The sequence below is a fragment of the Manacus candei genome, unplaced genomic scaffold (assembly GCF_025592945.1).
Source record: "Manacus candei isolate 608988 ecotype Guabito, Panama unplaced genomic scaffold, ASM2559294v1 h1tg000084l, whole genome shotgun sequence".
Lineage (NCBI taxonomy): Eukaryota > Metazoa > Chordata > Aves > Passeriformes > Pipridae > Manacus > Manacus candei.
The window spans coordinates 244186-268911 of NW_026138132.1; the positions used below are offsets into that span (position 1 = coordinate 244186).

General features: G+C 49.3%; 3 protein-coding genes across 3 annotated transcripts in view; 2 read left to right on the top strand and 1 right to left on the bottom strand.

The window, feature by feature from the left end:
• Positions 1–24726, bottom strand: part of AP3M2 (adaptor related protein complex 3 subunit mu 2) — a 79786-nt gene that overhangs the window by 23895 nt on the left and 31165 nt on the right. The window lies entirely within an intron of this gene.
• On the top strand, positions 5874–13653 carry POLB (DNA polymerase beta). The gene is made up of 14 exons (XM_051812104.1): positions 5874–6135; positions 6690–6747; positions 6818–6884; positions 7194–7268; positions 7542–7600; positions 7973–8022; positions 8453–8504; positions 8794–8848; positions 8936–9008; positions 9469–9539; positions 9866–9952; positions 10820–10884; positions 11422–11561; positions 12151–13653. The coding sequence occupies exons 1-14, from the start codon at positions 6075–6077 to the stop codon at positions 12243–12245; spliced, it is 1008 nt and encodes a 335-aa protein (XP_051668064.1). The 5' UTR covers positions 5874–6074; the 3' UTR covers positions 12246–13653.
• VDAC3 (voltage dependent anion channel 3) lies at positions 14617–24547 on the top strand. The gene is made up of 9 exons (XM_051812116.1): positions 14617–14716; positions 16530–16601; positions 17320–17369; positions 20765–20917; positions 21638–21690; positions 21772–21999; positions 22732–22882; positions 23765–23822; positions 24060–24547. Exons 2-9 carry the CDS (start codon positions 16535–16537, stop codon positions 24149–24151), a joined length of 852 nt encoding a protein of 283 aa, XP_051668076.1. The 5' UTR covers positions 14617–14716; positions 16530–16534; the 3' UTR covers positions 24152–24547.

Below are 24726 nucleotides of genomic sequence, written 5' to 3' on the forward strand. Positions count from 1 at the left end.
GTTGGCAGCTCCCGGGATAATGTCAATAATGGATCAGTTAGCACCAGATTATATTAAATATATGTTTATCCAGCAGTGGCAGAGCAGGGATCAGCATGTCCAGAGTGAGCAGGAATTCTCCCCGGGAATGCAGGAGAGGGGCTGATCGCTCCGGAGCCGACCCTGTGGTGGCTCTGGCAGGTCCCCGTGCCAGGTGTTTTGGGGTTTCCCAGCTCTCCGTGACCTGCTGTGGTCATGGGAAGCCACGTCCACCCGTGCCACGGACACAGGGATCATTCAGCTGCGGTGACCGGAGCCTGGAGAGCACTCGGGTGGCTGCACGTCTGGCTGTGCCCTCAGAAACCCCGAATCCACACTCTGGTTCTCCTCCTCCTCCTTGGGATCCCTCTGGGGTTTTGTGGTGGGACCCCAAATCCACACTCTGGTTCTCCTACTCCTTCTAGGGATCTGCCCAGGGCATTGCAGTGGGACCCCAAATCCATGCTCTGGTTCTCCTTCTCCCCCTCAGGATCCCTCTGAGGTTTTTCAGTGGCTGAGTGGGGAAGGGCAGGAGGGTGTTGGGGTGACTTTTGGGGGAACAGCATTCCCAAATGACACCGGGAAGGGGCTGGGAGACTCAGGATACCCTCCCAGCACAGATGGGACCCCCAGGCAGGTTTCCCCAGCCATGCAGCCAAGGTGTTCAGGCTTGAGATTCCTCCCTGTGTCCTTCCTTTCTCCCTGAGCCACCGGAGCAGGGCAAAGGGCCAGGAAAGGGTGTCCGGCCAGGAAAAAGCCCCCGGAAAGCAGCCGGCGGTGGAACAGAGGCTCTCAGTGTCCGGGCCATTAATCCGGGCGGTCACAATGCTGGCAGTGCCCCCGCGGGAGCTGTTTGTCCTTGTTCAGCCTGTTTATCCAGCGCTCCCATTGTGCCGGCCCGGCAGGAGCGGCTCCGCACCCTCCGGAGCGCTGACTCAGCGCCCGCGGCCCCGCTCCCCACGCGGCGACCGCCCGGGAATCCATCCCCTGCCCGGGAATCCGCCCGCTCCCGCAGCCGGGGAGGGGCACCGGCACCTGGGGATGGGATCAGCACCTGGGGATGGTGTTGGGACCTGGGGATGGCATTGGCGGAACCAGAGCCAGGAGGTTTGGGATGGCATCAGCACCTTGGGATGACAGTGGAACAACCAGAGATGGGAGGGGAGGGATGGCATTGGTACCTTGGGAGGGCATTGGCACCTTGGGATGGCATCGGCACAACAGGAGCTGGAAAGCTTGGGATGGCATTGGCACCTTGGGATGGCATTGCCAGAACCAGAGCCAGGAGATTTGGGATGTCATCGGCCCCTTGGGATGGCACCAGCACAGCCTCTCGGCTGCCCGGGATCATGCCCAGAGCTCCCATCCTTCCCCGGGAACGTGGGAAAACAGCCCTGTTGTGGTCCCTGCCCCGGGCTGAGCCTCCCCGGTGCGATAGGCGATTCCCAGCTCCCTCCCACGGGAATGATTCACCTTCGGAAGTGGAGATGGGGGTGAAGGATCGCAGGCCAGGAGCCGCGGGAGCCACGCGTGACTCAGCCCGCAGGAACGGCTGGAATGTGTCCCTGCCCCGGGAAGGCCACACAGGTCTGACAGGTCCAGGCGCTCTCTGGAACTCCTTCGGGAAGCAGAGGAAGGCCCTGGAGCCATCGGATGTTCCCAGGCACTCGCAGATCCCTGAGATCTTACACAGCTCACACCTGCGCTTCCCAAGGGAGACAAACTGGGAGGGGAAGGTTGGGATCTGCTCCTGATCCTGGCGAGGTCACGGCACAGCCACTGCTGCCAGACCCTAAACCACTCCAAAGCTCGGAGTTTGGCTCATTATGGAGCTGGGAAGAGCCAGCAATGACCCTCTGGCAGACAGGGAGTCCAGGAATTTGGTGTCCCCCACCTCGATGTCCCTGCTCTGGGCAGTGGTGGGGACCAGAGACCTCACCATACATTGGAATGCTGTGCATTCCAATGGATCCAGGAGCTGTGCCAGGGGACCCTCACACAGGTGACAGGCTGGTGGCACCACGAGGGTCCCCTGCATGGATGAGATGGGAATGGGAAGAGGAGCTGCCGTGCCAGCCCATTCCATCCCAACCCCCAGACCCCTTTTAAGGATCAAGTGTGACCCCACAGGGCCCCAAGGCTGAGGGGACTCTACAGGGGACACGTCCCGGCTGAGCCACCAGGGTGGGGATGGGAATCGGGATGAAACACAAACATTCCATGGGAAGAGCCCGGGAGAAACCCAGACTTTGCTCCGGTGGCAACACTGAGCTGATTCTGCACTGCTGCCAAACAAACCCCGACGCTGGGCCAGGGCCAGGGCTGGAAAATTTCGAGTGCCAGGAGCAGCACAGGCACAGCCGGGAGTCACCGGGGCTGCAGGGACAAACCCTGGGATGATGCCACCAGCTCTGCCCTCCAGGCATTCCAATGGATCCAGGAGACAGGGCTGGAGCAAGGAGGGGAATTCGGGCAGGGAGCAGGGCATTAGTTTTCTGGGGATTGCTGCTATTTTGGGGTTGTGTTGCAACGCTGTCCTGAGCGGTGACTTTGTGTCTCGGCCAGGTGACGGCACCCAGGGGTTTCGCAAGAGGGAAAACACCCCCTGCATGTCTGTGCCAGCTCCTCACCCTCATTTCCCCATCGTGGAAAAGGCACCAGGAGCCTTCAGCCCCTCAGGATGGACCAGAGCTGAGCGAGCCCGGAGTTCTCCAGGGACAGGGAGTCGTGGCCTCTCTGACGTGCACCTTGGTTCATGTGAGCACATTGGAAAATCCTTGGCAGCCCCAAAAACCTAGGAATTAGTAAAAGACAAGGTAATAATGGCAATAACAATCAGTTATGATAATGAAATAATAATGAGAATAATCATGACAAAAATTCATCCCTTTCTTCTCCCATCACACCAAGAAACTCAAAACCAAAGTTCTCCACATCTGTCAGGGCTGTGTGCCGGTTCCCAAGGCTCCAGACCTACTCAGATCCCAGTGCCAACCCCCTGGCTCCGTCAGAATCCCACCGTGGCCTCCCCATTGCCCCTCACCCCCTGATATCTAAACCCAGTGAAAAGAACCAGGAGCACAAAATTCCACCAGAGCATCACAAAGGCTGCTGACGTCAGGGAGGAGGAAGGCTCTGGGCCAGGAGAAGGGAAGCTGTGTTTGGAAAATGACAATTTCTGTCTCGGAAAGGCGGCTGTGAAAGGAGCCCTTCTCCGGGAGCCGGCGCCGAACAAGAAAAGCCTTTGAACGGCGGGGAAGCGGCTCGGCCAGGGGCCAACCCGCCAAAAATCCATCAGGAGCCTGGCTCCAGAGCTGGGAGACATCCTGGCACGGCTCATGGTCCAGGGGAGATCCTGTGCCTTGGGAAGCAGGAAGACATCCCGGCCCGGCCGGTGGTGCCAGGGGGATCCCGCACCAATCCCGCACCAATCCCGCTGTGCTGGTGTCCCACCCACATCCACTGGGATGGGGACGGCACCAAGGTCAGGGTGCCAATCTATTGATCCGTGTGCCAGCAGCTCTGTGGAGAGAACAGGAGAGAAATATAAAAGAAAGAGGATAAAAATCCCTATTTTCCCACACACTCCTTTGGCCAGGGATTTTTGAAGGCTCATCTTGCACCCACAGGCACCCGCTGCACTGGGACAACAATTTACTACTAAAATCCAGTTCCTTCTTCCTATTAAAATTCCATTTCTTCTCAGTCAGACACCACAGATGTCCTTGGGTGAGTTGTTGGATGACCCTCGTCACATCCCAGCTCCATAAATCCCAAATGCTCCCAAATCAGGGATTCTGCCCTCCCAGGCTCCCCCAGTATGTGGGTTCTTTGTTTGATTGAGAACACGGGGCTGAGAGGAAATGGCCTCAGGTTGTGCCAGGGGAGATTCAGGTTGGATATTGGGGAAATTCCTTCATGGAGAGGGCTGCCTAGCCCTGGGCAGGGGTGGAGTCCCTATCCCTGGGGAGATTTAACATCCCTGTGGATGTGGCACTTGAGGACATGGGTTAGTGGTGGCCCTGGCCACCTGACTCAGTGACCTTAGAGGGCTTTTCCAGCCTTCATGATTCCATGATCCTTAATGATTCCCTGGGCAACCTGTTCCAGGGCTAGACAGCCTTTCCCTGAAGGAAGAGGTGGCAGCTCCAGCCTGGAGGATGGTGCCATCTCCTGGCATCCTCAGGCTTCTCCCTCTGCATCCACAGGATCCAGGATGCTCCGGTCTGTGAAACTGAGGCCTGGAGCAGTGGAGCACCTGGAGTTGCAGAGTGTCCCTGGGAACCCTCCTGTGATGGAGCCCAACCAGCCCACCTACCCCCAGCATTCCGTCCCCTGCTTCCACGCAAATCCCTGTGGGATCCCTGGCTCTCAGCAGACATCGGAGGAGAGGGGAACTACCAGCCATTTGGGATCAGGCTCCAAGGGGGCAGTTCTGCCTTAGTTAAATCCCCAAACAAGCTATTTTGGATCTCTGAAGCCGACCCCTCCATGTGCATTCCCGTTTGCATCCATGTCGGGGAAGAAACCCTCATCTTCCTCCAACCCCACCTCGCCAGGGGTTCACAGCTCCACAGCTGAACTGGGATAAATGATGAAAAAATCAAGGGTTTTGGTTCAGGCTGAAATAAAAACAGCAGCTTCTGGCTTTTCAGGGAAGGGAAAATCCGACCTGGAGCTGCAGGTCAGTGGGGAGTGGCTTTAACATCACACCCAGGTCTGCCCTTGAACTCCCCCTGTTCTCCTTCAGGGCTGTTTCCAAGGAAAAGTTTGCTCTCTAAACAGAGTGCCCCTCTCCAGAAATCCTGCTGAAACACTGGAGTGCTTCCATTTCTAACTGTCAGGTGGGAATGTTTTGACATTTGTCATTATTCCCCCTCATCAGCCAGGAGGATTTGCTGAATTAATGGGCAGGGACACCATGATGGGGCAGGTTTTACCACCTCAGTTGTTTTTTTTTTTATCCTGGAAAGGGATAATATTCCCGAATTACAGGAAGTCCTGAGGAGTCCTCACTGTGTGAGCCTGGAAAGGCAAAGCCTCATTTTTGCCCCTTTTTACTGGGAATCCAGAGAAAAAACCACAACAAGAGTCAACCCAAAACACAGCGGGGCCTGGTGCCACTTTCCCAGGAGCAGCTCCATGTGCAGGTGGCTGGAAAGGAAGGGTTTGTTCAGGCAGAGCAGTTTGGGAACCTCCCACACCTGGAGGGACACACTTGTGCTGATCCTCCCACCCACGGCTCGGGGTTATCATGTTCCTGGGGGTGTGAAGGATCTGAACACACAGAGCGTTGAAAAAAGCCACCTCAAACATCCCCAGGAATGGAGATGCTCATTCCTGAGGCCGGGAAGGCTTCAAAGAGAGACCTCTCCCGCTGGAAAGAAAGGGAGATGCTGGGAAGACACAGGTGGGATAAACAAAGGGATGCAAATGTGCTCCTCAGGTGGCTGGAAGCTCTGGGATTCTGGTATCTTCCCTGCTCACAATCCTTATTTATTAAGGTTGTAGATCCCAGACCTCTCCCAGGACTTTTTATTTTTTTAAATTTTATTTTTATTTTCTATATTTGTATTATTTAGTCTTTATTGTATTTTTTTCTTTATTTTTTTTCTCTTTCATTTTCCTCTGGATTAGGCGGGGCGAGGGAACACCTCTGAAGGGGGGGATGTCTCCCTGTCTCACGTCACTGTCTTCCTCTCGATTTAAACCCTTTAAACGCCGCCAGAGGGGGGGGGGGGGTGTCCCTCAATTTGATCCTTCGTAAAGAAAGAAGGGTCTCGCCTCCAGTTAAACGCCGAAAAAGGTGTAAAAGGGGGAGTTTCGCTCGGTTTAAGGCGCTCCGGGGCCGGGCCGGCTGTGACGACACGGCCGGAAGCGCCTCCCTGAGGCGGCTCCGCGGAGCTCCCGGAGCTGCGGCCGCGAGGGCCGAGACCGGTCCCGGTCCTGATCCCGATCCCGATCCTGAACCCGATCCTGAACCCCATCCCGATCCTGAACCCCATCCCGATCCTGAACCCCATCCCCGTCCCCTCGGGCCGCTCCCGGTGCCGGCCATGAGCAAGCGGAAGGCCCCCCAGGAGAGCCCCAACGAGGGCATCACTGACTTCCTCATGGGTAGGTGCCGCCTGCCCGCCCGGTGTGTGTGGGGGGTGTGTGTGTCTGTGTGTGGCTGGGTTGGGGTATGTAAGTCTGTGTGTTGGTGTGTCTGTGTGTTGGTGTGTCTGCGTGTGTGTGGGTAGGTTGGTGTGTGTGGGTGTGCGTGTGTCTGTGTGTAGGTGTCTGTGTGTGTCTGTATGTAGGTGTGGGTGGGTTGGGGTATGTGTGTCTGTGTGTTGGTGTGTGTGTAGGGGGTGTGTGTGTAGGGGGGGGTGTGTAGGGGGGGGTGTGTCTGTGTAGGTGTGGGTGGGTTGGGGTATGTGTGTCTGTGTGTGTCTGTGTGTCTGTATGTAGGTGTGGGTGGGTTGGGTTATGTGTGTCTGTGTGTTGGTGTGTCTGTGTGTAGGGTGTCTGTGTGTAGGGTGTCTGTGTGTAGGGTGTCTGTGTGTAGGGTGTCTGTGTGTTGGTGTGTCTGTGTGTAGGGTGTCTGTGTGTAGGGTGTCTGTGTGTAGGGTGTGTGTGTAGGGGGTGTGTGTGTCCGTGTCCGGGCTCTCACCACTCTCCTCCTGCAGAACTGGCCAACTACGAGCGCAACGTGAACCGGGCCATCCACAAGTACAACGCCTACAGGTACAGCCCCCCCGGCCCCGCCGCGGCCCCCGCGCCCCCCGGCCCGGGCACTGACCGGCCCTTTCCGCAGGAAGGCGGCCTCGGTGATCGCCCGGTACCCCAGCAAGATCCGCAGCGGCGCCGAGGCCAAGAAGCTGGTAGGGATTTTGGTGCCCGGGGCTCAGGGGCGGGGTGGCCGCTGTGGGGGTGTCACAGAATCCCAGGATCAGCCGGGTTGGAAAAGATCTCTGAGATCATCGAGTCGAACCTGTAACTCCTGTCAGGGAGTTGTGTTATAGCCTGGAATTCCTGTGCTCCTTTGTGGTCCTGTATTTTGTTGTGGTCTTGGGAGGCCCACAGTTCTTTCTGGGACTCTAAATTCTAGGGAGCTTTCTTTTCTTCCCAAATATAATGACTTTAAGTGATTTTTGAAGGTAACTTGTTTGTCCTCGCCCCCCAATATTTAGGATGGAGTAGGTGCTAAGATTGCTGAGAAGATAGATGAGTTCTTATCCACTGGAAAACTACGCAAATTGGAAAAGGTGGGTTTCTTTCCCTTGTGCTCTGTTTCTCAATAGTTGCTTTCCTTTGGAACTTGCAAAGTAGCCTGCTTGCTTTGCACAGTTTCTGTTCTTGTCCCTGGAGAGATTGAGGTCAGTCTTAAGAATGGTGAACATAGGGTGTATGGTAAGTAGAAATTTGTGGTGAGCCTCCAAAGCAGAGTCTGACTAAGCTGTTTTATCTTCTCAGAGGGTTTTTTGTTTATTGCAAAAGGAGTAAAGGAGGAATTGGCTTGTGTTGTTTTGTTTTCGTAGATTCGACAAGATGATACAAGTGCTTCTATCAATTTCCTGACACGAGTTACTGGCATTGGGTAACAATTGTTTTGTTTTGTTTAGAACCCTTGAGGCTGAGGGTGGGTAATGCAATCATTCTCACTTCTGAGAAAAACTGTGCACAAAGGTTGAGGATATACTGGGATTTGAGAATGCCTTTGAGGAACTGAGATGGGACACAGAAGAAGGTTGGGTGTTGTCCTGTCTCAAGACAGTGGAAGGTGCCTCTCTTGAGGCTCCAGCTGAAAGCATGCACTGAAAATGCCCAATGCTGAGAAGAGGGTAAGCATCACAAGTGCCCTCAGACTCGGCCTTTGAGAACCCAGCCAGTTTCAGTGCATTGGGGTGTCCTGTTCAGTGTTGCAAGATTCTTGCTGTTCCTGATGCCAGATTGCCTTGTCTCTTTGCAGTCCTGCTGCTGCTAGGAAGTTTGTCGAGGAAGGAATTAAGACTTTAGAAGGTAAGTGTAGATTTAGGGCCTCAGTTCACACTCCTTTGATGTGTCATTGTTTTTCTGTCGTGCTGCCTCTCCCAAAGGGTTCTGTCATAGCAAATGTGCCCGAGGCTGTGATGAAGGTGTGGAAGGTGCTGAAGTTAGTACAGAGGCTTAAGGCATTATATACATATCCAAAATAAAGTCCTTGCAGGTTATGTGGAAGATATCAAGGATTTGGGCTCTTCAGTAGCCTGCTAAGTCTTTATTGGGAAGTGCTCTGTGCATTTGTGGTCATCCTGTCAGCTGCTGCACAGTCAGTTTAACACTCCTTCCCTTGAGCTTGTTGTGTTCTCCTCACGCATTCTTTGTGTGCATCATTTTTGCATTGCTGAAAACTTACTGTAATATTTTGAGTCCTAAGGTAACTCTTTTTTTTTTTTTTTAATTGTTCTAGATCTCAGAAAAAATGAGCACAAGCTGACCCACCACCAGCGAATTGGACTGAAGTAAGCTTCCTTGGCTTTTCTAATGGCTCCTCCAGACACCAGGATGGAATGTATGATACACTACTCCCACCTCATGGCAGCTCTTCTTGTGCAGTGGAAATAATGAAACCATCTTCTAAGCATTGTCAGACTTTGAGGTTTTACTCTCCCCTTGGTGGGACTTGGGAGCTTTCTGTGATGTGACAGTAACACAAGTTGTATTCTTTCCTCTGATACACATTTAATTGACTAAAAATTTAAGATGCTACCTCTGGCACTCTTTTAGATACTTTTATTTTTATATGTGCAGATATTTTGAAGATTTTGAGAAAAGAATCCCAAGGGAAGAAATGCTGCAAATGCAGGTAAGAATGTCTTTGTTCAGGATGTGAGGTGCTGATGGCCAGTGAATGACTGACACCTCCCAACACACATCTTTCCTTTTTACACAGGAAATTGTGCTGAAAGAGGTAAAGAAGCTGGACCCAAACTATATTGCTACGGTCTGTGGCAGTTTTAGACGAGGTTGGTACTCTCTGATCTTGTTATGTTTATTTTGGGATAATAAGCAAGACCCTTTACTGTGTGTGGTGTTCTTCCAGAGACAGTCTGTACCAGAACCTGACCTTCTCCTCTTGGTATTGTCCTGATGGGTCAGTTCAGTGATGAGGCAGCCACGTGAACCCTTGCTTCTGCCCCCATAAAGAGTAGTATGTTCTAATGTGAATTTTTGCTTTTGCATGATCAGCATTTGCCCTTCATTGCCAGAGAGTACAGCAGGAAATTCTGGGGAATTTTCTGAGGTAGGGGGGATAGAAACTTTTTGGTGGAAGAACAAGGTTCTCTTTTTTTTTTTTACAAATATTCTTGAACAGTGACTGTACCAGAAAAACACGTTTATAGGAAAAGGTTAGATGGAATTTCACCAATGTCAGTGTACTTTGTCATGCACAGAGAGGTTTTTCTGTGCTTTTCCCTCACCCAGGTGCAGAGTCAAGTGGTGATATGGATGTTCTCCTGACCCATCCGAGCTTCACATCCCAGTCCTCCAAACAGGTGTGTTTGCAGCTGCTGTGAGTCAGTGCTGGGCTTTCCTTCCACCAGGGTGTGTTTAAATTCAGAAGAGATGTAGTCTCAGACTTGTACTGCAGCTTTTTGCATCTTCTCATTACTGTAATTTTAATCTCCTCTCTTGGATCACCATGTTTAATTTGAGGAGTTATAATCACTTACATTTTTTCCCCCAGGGTCAAATCTCGTGTAGAATAATACATATATTTATGGTGATGTCCTGTACTTATGTGAGCCACCATCTAGTATAAATAGGTAAGAGATTCTCGTTACCTGTGAACTGATTTCTGTTGTGGTGTCATTGTTCCTAGTCAAAACTTCTGCATCAAGTTGTGGAACAACTGGAAAAAGTCCACTTTGTCACAGATATGCTGTCTAAAGGTGACACCAAATTCATGGTAAGGGCTTCTTTGGTGGTGAGGGATGTTGTGGTGGGATTACCTTTTCTGACAGAAGCTGGGATACATGCAAGATACATTCTTTAGACTGCTGGAATTATGATTTTATTTTATTTTATTTTTAATTCTCCCCCTTGCCTCCCATAAAAACTTCCTACAGTTAGCTCTTAGGGAATCTCTTACAGTAAGATCTCAGTATTAGAAAGTATACAGATATTTCTGTAGCTCTGACACCCTGCACCACACCAGGTCAGTTGTGTCTCTGGTTTGGTGGGTATTTCCCCAGAACTTCAGCACAACCTCCCTCCTTCAGCAGCACCAGTGACCCCTTTCCTAACTCTGTCCTCGAGACCTTGGTAACACTTGTCTTTGCTCTTGGACTTGTGTTCCCCTGATTTTGTCCAATACACAACACACTTTGGTCTCCTTTTTTTTGTGAGTTTTGCTGCAGAACAGATTTAATGGGTAAGATGCCAGACTCAGGATATAATAGGGATTGTGTTGGATGCCTAAAGCAAGAAGTGAATTACAGGAACGTTAGTTTTCTTAGTTCCCTTGCTCACAACACAGCTTTTCCTTTTCTTTTTTAACTTAAATATTGCATGAAGATTAAAAAGCAGTTTGAACTGAAAAGAGGCAGAGGATTTCTCAAGAAAAAACTTCCTTTACCCCCCCAGTTTCTAATGATTTACTGTACTCAGATATCCAGCTGTTCCAGTGAAATATTTAATCAGTTCAGCTGGAATTTAACTTTGCTTTCCAGATAACTGAGGATTGTTTAGAGGGTTTTTAAGGGTGGGGTGGTAAAGATTGATCTCAAATCTGTTTAGTTTCATTTGGATTTCTTGCTTGCCTTACTTCCTCCAGGGTGTCTGTCAGCTGCCAGAGAAAGAAGATGGCACAGCCTATCCCCACAGGAGAATTGATATCAGGTAATGCACCCAAAAAACCCCAGCCAGACCCCCAGTGCAGCTGTCTGCTGCAGAGCAGGCATTTACATCCACTTCTGCAGTCAGATCTCTCCTTCCATTGTCAGAACATGGCATTTACTGGGTTTCTAATTCCTTTGCACTGAGGAAGCCACTGTACAACTGCCAGTATCTCCAACAGGTTATTAGCAATAATGCTGTATTTTAAATCATGACATTCTATCCAGGTTCAGAATTGTGTCCTGTTTTACCATCCTGCTTTGACATTAATTCTTGGCAGGAGTGCAAGCACCATAACCAGGTAGTGGCTGAACACCAGTAACTTCTGGGTCAGGTAGATGTGCTGAACCTTTCTTTGATATTTAGATCATTTCATTCTTGCATCTGGCTTGGGGAAAATCAAATGTACAGAGTTGCAGGATGTGTGGACATAAACAGAAAGCAGACCCACAGCAGTGTCTGAAGGGCTGAATTTCAAGTGGCTTGTAGCTTTTTTCTTATATATTTGCTCTAAGTCTGCACTTCTGCTTTTTCCTCTAGGCTTATCCCCAAGGATCAGTATTACTGTGGTGTGCTGTACTTCACAGGGAGTGATATATTCAATAAGAACATGAGAGCTCATGCCCTGGAGATGGGCTTCACCATCAATGAGTACACCATCCGTCGCTTGGGTGTCACTGGTCAGTCTGGGGCTCTGCACAGTGTTCCTCTGCTCACAGGCTGGGTGTGATCTCTGGGTGGTTTGCAAATAGCACTGATAAACACTGGTTTTACAGTGTCCTCTTTGGTGTTGGGCACCATTACAGCAAGAAGAGGCAGCCTGCTCATGTACAGGCAGTGCCGTGGCACAAGGTTACCTCTTTGGGCTGCCTAATCTTCTTAAAGTCTTACTGGTGTAAAGATTGTTTTTTCTGTGTCAAGCACAGCACATAAGGGGTTTCCCACTCTTTTCACAGGATATGCCACGTCCTTCAGTTGTTTTGTTTTGGAGGGGAGGTGACTATACACACATGCACACGACTATAAATGTATTTAACTGCACAACCACATGGCCCAAAGTTCATTCGTTACCTTATTTCCTTTGACACTAATAGGAATAATCACCTACACACTGTATGAAAAGGCCAGGGGAGCACTGAGGGTTGTTCTGGGTGATTTTTTAAGTCTGCTTTACTTACAGCAGTTTTGTCTTCATCTTGCAATGCACTTGGCTTGTCTGGGTGGCCCAGACCATCCCCCTTTCAAACAGCATCTGTAATTCTCTTGCAGGAGTTGCTGGAGAGGCCCTGCCCGTGGAATGTGAAGAAGACATCTTTGACTACATCCAGTGGAAGTACCGGGAGCCAAAGGACCGCAGTGAATGATTGTCTGGGCAGCCTGGAGGGATGTTTCATAGCTTCTTATGAAGTGCACAGTCTTACTTTGGTTGTTACTGCAAAAACTCTGTGTTACTGATGTTTAAAGCAAGTCCATGGCACCAGTACAGAATGTGTAGTGAAGATCAAATCCTGCAAGATGTCATGGAATAGTTTGGGTTGGAAGGGACCTTTAAGTGTCTTCTAGTCCAACCCCCCTGCAATGAGCAGGGACATCTCCAACTAAGTCAGGTTTCTTAGAGCCCAGTCCAGCCTGACCTTGAACGTTTCCAGGGTTGGGGCATCCAGCTCCTCTCTTTGTATCTTATGTACATGTAGCCACAGAATGAGAAAGCTGTGTCCTGAAGTACTCCTAAAGAATACCATTTTCAACTGCTATTTATATCTCCTTATCTCTGGGTTAAGCATCTTGAAGCTCCTGCTGAGCAGTTTCCTTCTAAACCCGTTCAGTATGGGCTGTACTCTGATGTGACCATTCTCCTGCTGCATGGGACTGGGTTTTGTTACCAGGGGGGTTGTAGTCCTGTCCACTGCAGTGCTCTGTACTTTGTTCACTTTGTTCAGCTTGGTCTGAGGAATCGATGCATTTTCACCACTCCTGTAGATTCAGTCTGCCCTTTTTTATGTGCAAACCTGTCAGATTTTATTTTATGCCTCCTCTTTAATTGTTGGGGAAGGTAAGGACTGGTTTGGATATGAGAGGAGGTCTCATCAAGAATGCATTGCTAGCTGTATTTGGGACAAAGATTCTTTATTGTCAGACTACTTAACCTGACCTGAATCATAAAACTAAGACGGATGTAATACTATTTCTTATTTTTATCTGACTTAAGCTTACAGAACAACTACATTTTTACTTGTTCTTATACAATGAGTGTTGATCAGTCTTAGTAACAGAGATTATAGGCTGGTACTCCTGATTATATCTTTATTTTCTTCTGTTATTCATATTGGGAGTTTTAATATTTTTTTTGTGAATGTTCCCCAGCAGTAATGCATGTAAGGTATGTAAAGTAACTAGAAGTTAACTTGGTGCTATGTGAAGTCTTCTGATGCCTCATAGTAAAAATATATATAGCTGATATATTTAGCATTTTCTTCAATGATCAGTGGGAATAGACAAATTGAATATTCCATCATGAATGTGCAATCTGGTTTTGTTATTATTTATTAGCTACAATTTTAAGAGATCACGAAGCAGTAGCACAGGTTTCCCGTGCTGACAGGTGTTTCCTGGGCAGCACACAGCATTACACTGATGCCTTCTCCATCCTCTTCCACAGGCAGCCCAGCTTTGTCCGGGGCCTCGAGGCAGAACTCGCTGGCTTTGCAGTCCCTCTCTGTAACGCTGTGAATTCTTCTATGTGCAAAAAAAGAAAAGGGCTTGTTCAGAGTGCTTGCTTGTTTGTTTTCCTTGAACTACATATACAGTGTGCCCTTCTTTTTCGTCTGCTCTCCCCGCACTCCCACTTCACTGGCTCTCCTGTGGGCTTTACTGCACTGCAGGTCCCCGGTGCTTGGGGAGGCCGCGGCTGTGAGCCCTGGGCAGGCTGTGAGCCCTGGGCAGGCTGTGAGCCCTGGGCAGGCTGTGAGGGGCAGAGCTGTGAGCCCTGGGCAGAGCTGTGAGCCCTGGGCAGGCTGTGAGCCCTGGGCAGGCTGAGAGGGGCAGAGCTGTGAGCCCTGGGCAACCCTGGGCAGGCTGTGAGCCCCGGGCAGGCTGTGAGCCCCGGGCAGAGCTGTGAGCCCTGGGCAGGCTGTGAGGGGCAGAGCTGTGAGCCCCGGGCAGGCTGTGAGCCCTGGGCAATCTGTGAGCCCTGGGCAACCCTGGGCAGGCTGTGAGGGGCAGAGCTGTGAGCCCTGGGCAGGCTGTGAGGGGCAGAGCTGTGAGCCCCGGGCAGGCTGTGAGCCCTGGGCAGGCTGTGAGGGGCAGAGCTGTGAGCCCTGGGCAGGCTGTGAGGGGCAGAGCTGTGCTCCTGTGGGCACAGACCCCGCTGCTCTGCCCGCTGGCACTGGGCCTTGTCAGCAGCGCTGGCCGCACCGTCCTGGCAGTGTTTGCCAAGGACTTGCTTCAGTTCGGCTCCTTCCTCCACCTCAGCGGCCCTTCCTGAGGGCTTTGCTGAGCAGCAGTTCACGGAATCGCAGAACCACGGAATCACTGAGGCTGGAAACGACCTCTGAGCTCACCGAGTCCATCCAGCCTGTGACCCGAGAGCCCCTTGTCACCCAGCCCAGGTCCCGAGCGGGAGGGCAGCGGGTGGAGGGGTTGGTGAGGGGTTTGTGAGGAGGGGTTTGTGAGGGGACCCTCAGCTCCCGCTCGGGGCCGCGCTCGGGCCGCGCTCCCGCGGGAGGGCGGGCGCGCGCGCGGGGCAGGGCCGGGGCCGGGGCGCGTGCGCAGCGGCGGCCCCGCGCATGCGCAGGGGGGGCGCCGAGAGCCGCACCGGAGGCAGCGCGGGCGGCAGGTACCGGCGGGGCCGGGCCGGGGCCGGGACAGGGGCCGGGACCGGGGCCGGGCACAGGGCGAGGGCGGGCCGCGTCCCGCGGCGCTGTCCGGCCGGGCCCGGCGGTGTCCTGCGGGCCTCCCCGGGGCCTGCCCGGGCGTCCCCCGAGTCACCTTGCGGAGGGGCCGCGGGCCGCTCGCTCAGCGCCCTCAGCCCCGCGGGCCGCCCGGGGCGGGCCCGTCCCTGCGGCCCGGGCGCGGGGGTCCCGCCGGCGGTTGTCCCGGCCGGGAGGGCCGGGCCGGGGGGCGCGGGCAGGGCCCGGAGCCGTTACCGGTTGCGTAACGAGGCAGCGCCGGGGCGGGGGCGGCGCTCGCGCCCCCGGGGCCGCCGCCGAAAGGTGCGTGAGGGCGGTCACGGGCCGGGCCCCGCCGCGCCCCTCGGAACCGGCGCGGCGGCCTGAGGGCGCTTCTGCTCCTTGTGCGCGGTACGGGGTTTTGCGGGCCGTTGTCATCGCGTCTGGTTGATGGAGACCAGGGTTCAGAGTTGTGAAACTCTGAGCTCCGTTCCTCCAGACGATTTTTAGAGCTGTTTGTTATTAGCAAAGAATTTATGTATTTCAGTATGAGTTAACGTCGAGAATCCCTTTTTTTTTTTTTAATACCGTTTAAATACTTGCATAAAACTTAACACACACATTTAAACACGTAGAATACAGAAAATGTGGCTGTGTGCTGTAAAGAGAGGAGACATGTTAGGAGAGTGAACAGGCTCACAATTTTCAAGATGTCTCAACAGCCTTCTGAAAATGAAGTGTAAACTGAACAGACTGTCCCCCAGAAGGGTGAGATTTAGATGAAGCAGGTGCTGGACAGGATGGTAGAGTCCTCCTTTGCTGGATGTGTTTTCAGCGAAGCTGGTGTGGAGAGCCCCAAGACTGAAAGAGGCAGGGGGGTGACATGTTTTCAGAAGCTGGGGTAGGGGGGTTTCTGGTGTCGGGTGTTGCAGAGAAGAATATGAACAAATGCATCAGAAGTAGGAATGACAAAGAATTACCCTTGAAACCAAAAGGAAGGAGCATCTCTGATAGCTTTTCTCTCCTGAAGCAGGTGTGCCTTCACAGTTATGCAAACTTAATCTAGAAGGGCAAGACTAATTTTCCACGGGGGAAGAGTTTTCCTACTCGTTTACTGTGGATTTTCTGATGCAAAATCCCTGAATTATGGTGACTAAAATGAATATATCATGTGAGCTGTAATATCACGTACCTGTCCTTTTGAGTTTTGCCCTCCAAAGTGGTTGTGCCAGGGACCCATATTAGAAAATGTAGGTTTTGCTGCTGTGGAAGCACAGTGCAGAGATACAGATGGTTACTGGACAGTGCACAGAGATCTCTGTGTCTTACACATCTCTGAAGAAGCTTTCTAGGAAGTCACAAGTGCAGATGGAAGTGAGATCTGTTTTCCTTTGGGATTGCTCAGTGCTGACCTTGCTTTGCCCTTTGGGGTCCCTTTCAGAAAGGGTCCTGCCAGGAAAGCAGTGTTTGCTCGTTATCAGAACAGTGATAAGGCTCCCATGAGCTCTTTCTGCAGTGGAAGAATGTGAGGCTGACGTTGGTGGGTGTAATAGCTGGGTTCAGAGTTCCCAAGTAATGGATTGGCTTTGGGAACTTCCTTGGATTGGAGCTTGTTTGTGACACAGCAACAGTGACACAAGGAGGACTTCTGACAGTTCCTTGTCAGTGAAGTACTGCTGGCCATAGATTTGTAAATGCTTTGGCTATAGTTTGGATTTGATGCTGTTACACCTAAGATTCTTACAGCTCCCCATGTTTCAGATCCAATGGCTGTACCACCGACGTACAGTGACTTGGGAAAGTCTGCCAGGGATGTGTTCAACAAGGGCTATGGTAAGTGAGATGACTGTGGTTTGATAACCTTTCCTATTTTTTTCTTAGGCATCTTGAAAATCCAATAGAAACATCAGTACCTCAGAGATCCCCTAATAGCTTGTGGTAGGAATTGGGCAGAGGCTTGGAGCACGTGGCACCTTCTGCATCTGAACTTTGGGCATGTGTCATGAAAATGCTGCAGTGGCAAAGAGTTAGAGGGGAAAGTTAGGAGTTTGATCTTAAGATGCACTCCAGAACAGTCTCTGGAAAATGCTCCACCCTTTACCCTCCAGTTTTTGTGTTTGGAGGCATTAAATCAGTGACAGTGATGTAGGCTGCCATAGGAGGCATGTGGCAATAAACAGGTTCCTGAGGTAGAGTCACCTTTCTGTTAAATCAGAGCAGCTGACTGGTACAGCTGGAGACATTGTCACAATATTTGCATTTATCCCTTTTGGGAACAGTACTAACAGTGCTGATTTTTTTAATCTGGTTTTGTGTGTGATAAAGATTGCATTTGTATCCCAAATCCATATGCTACATAAAACTAAAAAGCACTGTGGTCTGGTCTCTGCCACCCTGGAGTTCAGGCTTTGCTAAAATTCAGCTCAAGATCCCTGCTTTAGTCTCAGTTATCTGGGGCTTAGTGTACCCTACCTGTGGTACTTTGGGTGTGCTGGAAACAAGCCTTGCTTGTGTGTTGTAAACCAGGCCCTGTGTGCTGTTCTGTTTTCAGGATTTGGAATGGTCAAGTTGGAGTTGAAGACCAAGTCCACCAGTGGGGTGGTAAGTACTGGGGGCTTTCCACCTCACCAGCCTGGCAGTGGAAGGACAGACCCCCGAGCTGGTTGGGGGCACCAACTTGCTGGCAGGTGTTGCCTCCCTCTTTCATTTCTCATTTTAAAACCTGTAGCTGACTCAGATGTTTCTGAGCTGACAGGGCAGTGCTGCTTCTCCTGTGGCCTGCAAGAATTGTCATTCCTCCCTGTTCCCATTGATATGTCCCAGACAGGAGTTTCTTCACCTTACATAGCTCTCATTTCTGCTCATTCTCCTCATTTGAGTTTCCCTGCTGCTGTTGGTTTCCATAGGATTTTGAGTCTGGAAGGACTTTTATCCAAAAGGCCAAGTGGCACATAAGCACCACAGTTTAACTTAACTTCATTTTCACTCCTTTTCACTATGTTACACTTCAAGACTTAATTAAAACTAAACAGTCCTTCTGCAGTACCTTTTATGTAGAATTTGAGGGCTTAATTAAAGTTTAGCACTTCAAGCAACTAGAAAACGTTATGATCTGCACTTTAATGATGGAGAAGTGGAGCTCCCTCACGATTTCACAGGAGGCAAAACCAGGAATGGGCTTCATAATTTTCATCTTTACCAGAGGCATATGTTGTTTACTAAATAATATTTTTCTTACACTGACTCTCAGTTCTGTGCATGCTCCCACTTGATGCTGTTCTGATTGATGAGATGGTGCTGCTTTTCAGCCTACTTCATAAACATGTTTGCCTTAGCTCCCTCCTTCTCTTGCATTCTTATCATGCAAATGGGGTAAGTGCTTCCTTTAGTACTGCTGTATTCTGGCCCAGTTATGCTTTCATGGGTTACTGCATTGTGCTCCAGGAACATGTAGGCCTGTGCTCTCTACACCCTGTGCTCTCTACACCCTGTGCTCTCTACACTCCATCTGCCTCCACTTACTGACATCTCTTGATATGCAGTTTTCCTGGCTGGAAGTTTTGATTCTCAAATAATGTGCAAATAGTTAATTTTGCTGCCTTCGGAGTGTGATGGAACATGAACAACTGTAGTAAGTTCTAAAATGGGCTTTTTCTCTTCCATGCAATTTTCATTGGATGTTTATCCAGCTGGTAAGAATAGTGACTGTTTTGGCATGTTGGCTGTTCATTGCTTTGTCTTCCTTGTCTTCTGTGGTGCATACTGTCACTTGTGAACCATTCCATTGGGTGTAGTCAGTCCTGTTATCATCCACCCTGTGCAATTTAACTGTGTCCAGAGCTCTAAATCTGCTTTGTCATCCATGTGTGTAAAGCCATTTGCAATCTTTGCCCAACAGTCCACAACAAGAACACTGTAAGAACAGCAGGGGGAAAACAGGATAGGTGTGGTATTGATAGAGTTGTCTTGTTGCTTCAGATTTTGTGCTTGTTGGTGTTTCTGCTGAGCATTCTGCTGCAGCAAAGTGGGTATTTGGGGATGGAGCTGAGGTAGGGAACAGTGTGAGATCTAATTCCTGCATGGGTACTGATAGTACCTCTGGTTGTTATGGTACAGAAACGTTTGGGTGTTTTCTGTGGACGTAGAAAACAACGATAGTGTCTGTTGGTTATAACTGTTGCAGAGATTGCAAGTGGTTTTGCCTGCTGAGTGCATGGCACTGCTGAAGGTGCCACCATGAACTAGAAGGTCAGTGGGAAGCTGTGCTTGGCTGCTGCCCCAGCTGGGTGTGACACAGAGCCAGAATGAGTCTGATTTTTCAGCTACAAAGAATTCCAGAGATGCTCCTCCACGAGCTGCTCTGGGAGACACTCTGGTGACACAGGCAGAGACTGATGGCAGCAGATGCTGGCTTGTGCCTCCTGCTTCCAGAAGCAGCTCTGGTTCCTGACACCTGACAAAATGCTTTGGATCATGTGACAGTGCAGGTTCTTTGGCTTTGAGACAAGTGTTTACAACCTTCCCTTTGCTTGATCTGAGAAACAAGCCAAGCCTTTTTAATTGGTACCTGCTCTAAGCTCAGGAGAAAGTTCCTTCTGAATTCTGAGGCAGGGTCGAGGTGTCTTTACTGACTTTGTGAGAGTGGCATTAGAACACTGGGTAGCAGTGATGTCTGAAGGACAGTCCCACCCATCCTGACTCTGTCACATGTCCCTGTTAGCTGGCTCCATGTGTGGTACAACTGCTGTGCTCTTGTAGTGCTGCATTAGCTTGAGTACCTGTCCCTCCCCTGCAGCATCCCAGGCTGTGGGTGAGGGTGTTACCTGGCACTTCCAAACCATTTACTGACAGTCTCTGTGTCTTTGTACACTCTGCAAAGTCCAGAATTGTGAAAGTAATGTACACAGCATCCAGGAATAGTCCTGGAATGACAAGGATCTGGAAAGTCAGGGTTCCAAATCTTGGATACATTGGAAATGGATACTGCCATCTCTTAAGCACTGTATTTTTCAGTATTTAAACTTCAAGAGAGACATAACTTGGAAATGTAATGACAGGTTATTTATCTTTTCTCAAGGAAAATATTTGAGAGATGGGGATAACAAATGAGGGCTGTTCTCAGATGCTTCTTAAAACCTAATTCCCACACCTTGAGCTTACTACTGTGTCAGTATTCCTACTCACTGCTTTATACTGGGCTGTGCATGAAACTCTTGAGTTATTCCAGGAGGAGAGATGTTTATTGAGACTTGAAGTCCCCTAAATAACAGGAAGCTCTGATGTTCCAGAACACACACAGAGCATGTTGCAGAACACACTGACCCTCAGTGAGGGATCACCTGACAGAGACCTCAGGGTGCTGTGGGGGCAGGTTACTTTCTGATACTGGGAAGAAGAAAAGGTCTCTAATTTTAAGGTGCTTTCCAAAGGGTGACTCAGCTTCAGAAGTGCAGTTACTGACTGAAGTAATGAGTGAGAAGTTGAGGGAGAAGGTACTGAAGTCATCCCTGTGGTATATGAAGAGTCTCAGTGACATCAGGATAAAGGGGAGGGGGAACCACAATTAGGTTGCAGTAGTCAGTGTGAAAAGCATCACTTCTCCAGAAGACACTTTCACTGCTGAAACATGGGAGAAAAAAATAATTACAACGAAGAAACACACGAGATGTTTGGAGAAATGTGGGAAAAATACATTTTTTTCTTTTTGCTGTTCATCTGACACTGTAAGTTGGGTGTAGGATTACTTTTCCTAAGGGAGAGTGGGTTTTCAGGAGCACACCTCAATAAAAGAAATACTCAGAACAGAGATGCCAAAAGCAGTAGCCTTTTGTGATGCAAAAATAATTATTTTAGGTGGGGATTGGGAAGAGGGGGAGGAGGATTTTGAGGGTTCTGTCAAAAAGCCTGAGGGTAGCAGTTGTGAGTGCTGGACAAGTGGAAAAACTGAATGTAATTGAACCTCAGGAGTGCTGAAACTCATATTATGCTCTTGCCAGGACTTCACTGCAACTGGTTCTTCCAACACGGACACGGGCAAGGCCTCAGGCAGTCTAGAGACCAAATACAAGATGAAAGAGCATGGGCTGACGTTCACCCAGAAGTGGAACACAGATAACACGTTGGGAACAGAAGTTGCTGTGGAGGATCAGGTAAGAGGAAGTAGATCCTTTGAAAACGTTTCTGCAGCTGGTGTGAGAAAGTCTGGAGCTGAACAGGAAACACTGGGGAGTGACAGCTGAACAGAACTAGCTGGAGGACTGCAAGAAGTGATGTGTCCTGGCAGAACACACAGGCTGGGGGTGCAGGGTGCTGGATTCCAGCAGAATGATCCAGGGGGATGGAGTTCCTGGAGTTACAGCCCTGTGGAATTACTTGGCTGGTTGAATGAACCAAACGGTTATCCATGAGCTGTGTAGAACTGTCACTGCTGCAGTCATGCAGGGAAAACAAAGAGGGCTCTCATCATTTTAAATGCTTTAATACACAGGGACTTAAGTTTGGCTGCTTTGAGATTGAATATATTTTGTAAGGTTGGAGAGAAAGATGAGCATTTGCAGCTTGGCACTGCTTACACGAAGGGTTGGCAGGGTACAGCACTCTCAAAACACACAGTTCTTTTTCAGATTAATAGGTTTATGCCTTTCACTTAATGCCTGAAGGTAATGGTGCCAAAGATAGTGAAAATTCTGTGGTGCCCTCTGCCCTCTATGGCCATTCATGTTTTACAGTGAACTCTGAAGGTGCTGCAGGATGAGGGATTTAAACACATGGTTCTGTTTTGTTTTCTCTTTAGATAGGAAGCAGAGTAGTGAGTGTAACAAACCATGTTTCAGCAGAATTCTGAGCAGGTGTCTTGGTTTTTTTTGCAGTTGGCTGGAGGATTGAAGGTGGCTCTTGACACTACATTTGTACCGAACACAGGGTAAATACTTAAACACCTGAATAAACCACAGCTCACCCCCCTGTGCACTGCCACGGGTAAAATGGCATTTTCTCTCTGCAGGAAGAAGAGTGCAAAGTTGAAGACCTCCTACAAAAGAGAATATATAAATGTAGGCTGCAACATAGACATTGACCTCGCTGGGCCAACCGTGTATGGCTGGGCAGTGCTGGGCTATGAAGGCTGGCTGGCTGGCTACCAGATGGCTTTTGATACAGCCAAGTATAAGCTTTCACAAAATAACTTTGCCTTGGGATATAAGTCAGGAGACTTTCAGCTGCACACTAATGTGTAAGTATTCTCTGAGCCTAGGAAAATATTACCAGAGGAGCCAAACTGTAGGAATAGTTGCATTAGTGGACTTAGGTCAAAGGCAGGTGGATGGAAGGGGATGCTAATTTGTTTCCAAATAATTTGTATGCAGTGTTTTCATTTTCAGGGCAACTTTCCAACTCTTGTCTGCCTTGATAGCTTGTCTGAGAGTAATTTGGGGGTTTGTGTATGTAAGATAGTGATGTAGAGGCACTTTGTAAGTGTTAATTTGGAATTTAAATCTGTCAACTTTTGACTTCTGTTCTGGCAGTAGATAAAAGAGCCTTCAATTAAACTACTGTACCTTCTCCCCCTCCCCACCATCGCTGTCCCTCAGAAATGCCCAAGGTGAAGGAGAGAGGCCTCTGTTGTGCTGTGCTTGAGTGTGCCCAGCTGTCATTGTAGCTCTAGCCTGGGCATTCAGATCTCTGAGAGTCTGGAGATGGTGTATTTAACCAACTGCACTGCAGTAACATGTTCTCAGTCTCATCACTGCCAAAACTGAAGTCTCCTGGATTTGTCCCTTCATGTGTTACCACAGGTTGGCTTGAGACAAGCAACCAGGTTATCTGGGTGTGTTTTTTCTGTCAGAGCCTCAAAATGTAGGTCTCAGCTGTTGGAAAGTCTTGTCTATGATGATTGTGGGGAAGGGCTGACCTAAAGAGTTACTGAGCAAGGCAAGGCCTGACACACTTATGTCTGTTAAAACAGGAATGATGGCACCGAGTTTGGTGGGTCTATTTATCAGAAGGTTAATAATAACGTTGAGACATCAGTCAATCTGGCATGGACTGCTGGCAGTAACAACACACGTTTTGGGATTGCTGCAAAGTACCAACTGGATGACAAGACTTCTCTTGTGGTAAGAACTTTGTTAAAGAAATGACTTTCAAGCTCCCACAAATACTGAAAATTTGTGTTATGAAGTAGTTGCTTTGACTAATTACCGAGTATAGTAGAGGTCAGACTGTGGCTTTTGTTGTGGTTCAAATTTAAATTGGGACCTCACAGGTTATACTTCTGAAATTAGGAAAAAAAATAAATCTAAACTGTAATTTTGTCCACAGTGAAATAGTCTGATTAGTGTGTTTGGAGCCCTGCAAGATGTGTGTCAAAAGGTACTGAAAGGCTGTAGTGTTTTAATTCTCTAATCCATAACATAAAACACTATTACAGTTACAGTGGTGGAAGTTCAGCCTTTTCCTGAGCTGACCCTCGAAAGTCAGCTGACACATGAAGTCAGTGCTGCTTCAGTTCTTAGTGTTAAAACAAGCATTTGTTTTGTTTCAAAACAAGACTCAGTTCCAGGACAATTCAGCCAGAATTAAAGATGAGAAATACTATTGTAAACAGCTCAAAACTTAGTAATGCAGAAAAAGGGGTTTGCATATTCATGTATTTATTGCTCATTAAATGAAAAAAAAGTCACTCCTGAGTGATGTGAACAAGACAGGCTTCTTTGGCTCTGAGGGACTGCAGCAAGGAGCTCTTTAAAGGATATGAAGACAGTGCTGGGGGCAGTGAAGAACAGGGTGGCATTTTATCTGGGCATAATGGGGCCACCATTTGAAGAAAAGATTGCTTGGGCTGGAAACTCTTGAGAAAAGACTGGAATGTGCTCCTAGCAGAGGTTACTCTACAAGCAGCTGAAGAGAATTAATGCATAAGGCACCTTCTCAGGGCTGGGACAACGCTGAATGTTTATGCACAGTGTATAACTGCTGTGGTTTCCTTTTCCCTGCAGGGCAAAGTGAACAATGCCAGCCTCATTGGACTCGGCTACACTCACGTCCTCCGACCCGGTACGTAAGTCCCACTGGCACAGCAAATAGTACTGAGTGCTGCACTGGGGGGGATTCCCTGTCATCCTTAGAACAGAACAGAGGAACAGGTGAGCTCAGTTTTGCACAGACTCACAGAAGGAAAGGGTATCTTGCTTTAGGAACGGGGGTACAGAGGCAGTGCTGAGCTCGGGGGCTGAGGGAGGGCACTGCCCAGGGCTCTCACAGTGGGATGGCTCTCATGACTTGCTTTCACAGGTGTTAAACTGACCGTCTCAGGCTTGATTGATGGCAAGAATTTCAATACTGGAGGTCACAAAGTTGGGCTGGGATTTGAGCTGGAAGCTTAACACAGCTGTAAGTAAAACAACTGGTGGTGCTCTGGAAGGTGAAGGAAAAGTATACCCAGTGTGTTTCGGCCTTAATATACTCTGAAATTTGAAGAAGTGTGAACTTTCTGCTCTTCCAAAGAACGACTTTAACCCACTGCTGAAGGTCCAGAGAGTGCCAGCACAACAGAGGAAGACACTTGAAGGCGTGCATGGAAGTTGTGATGTTTGTGCCACATTTCAGTTTCCTGTATTTTAAATCTGTTCCTAAAAAACAGAAGAAAATCCAACCTCTCCCCCTTATTGTATTGCATTTTGCATGTCCTGTACTCCACAGCCTTTTCTAAAAGGTGGTCGCTGTGCTGTAGTGGAAATTTGGGTTTACATCGGAATGAAATAAATTGGTCCCAGTCGGAACAGAGGGTTGGTGTGTCTTGACTCTTAGCCAGGTTCAGAAAAGCTGTGTTCCATCTGGCTGTCCTTTTTTTTTTCCTTTTGATGCAACTTTAAGCATGGCTAATGGATAACCTGCAAATGCTTTGTCACACTGTACCTGTACACTGAGCATTTCCTTCTCCTGGGGTTTCCAGGATAAC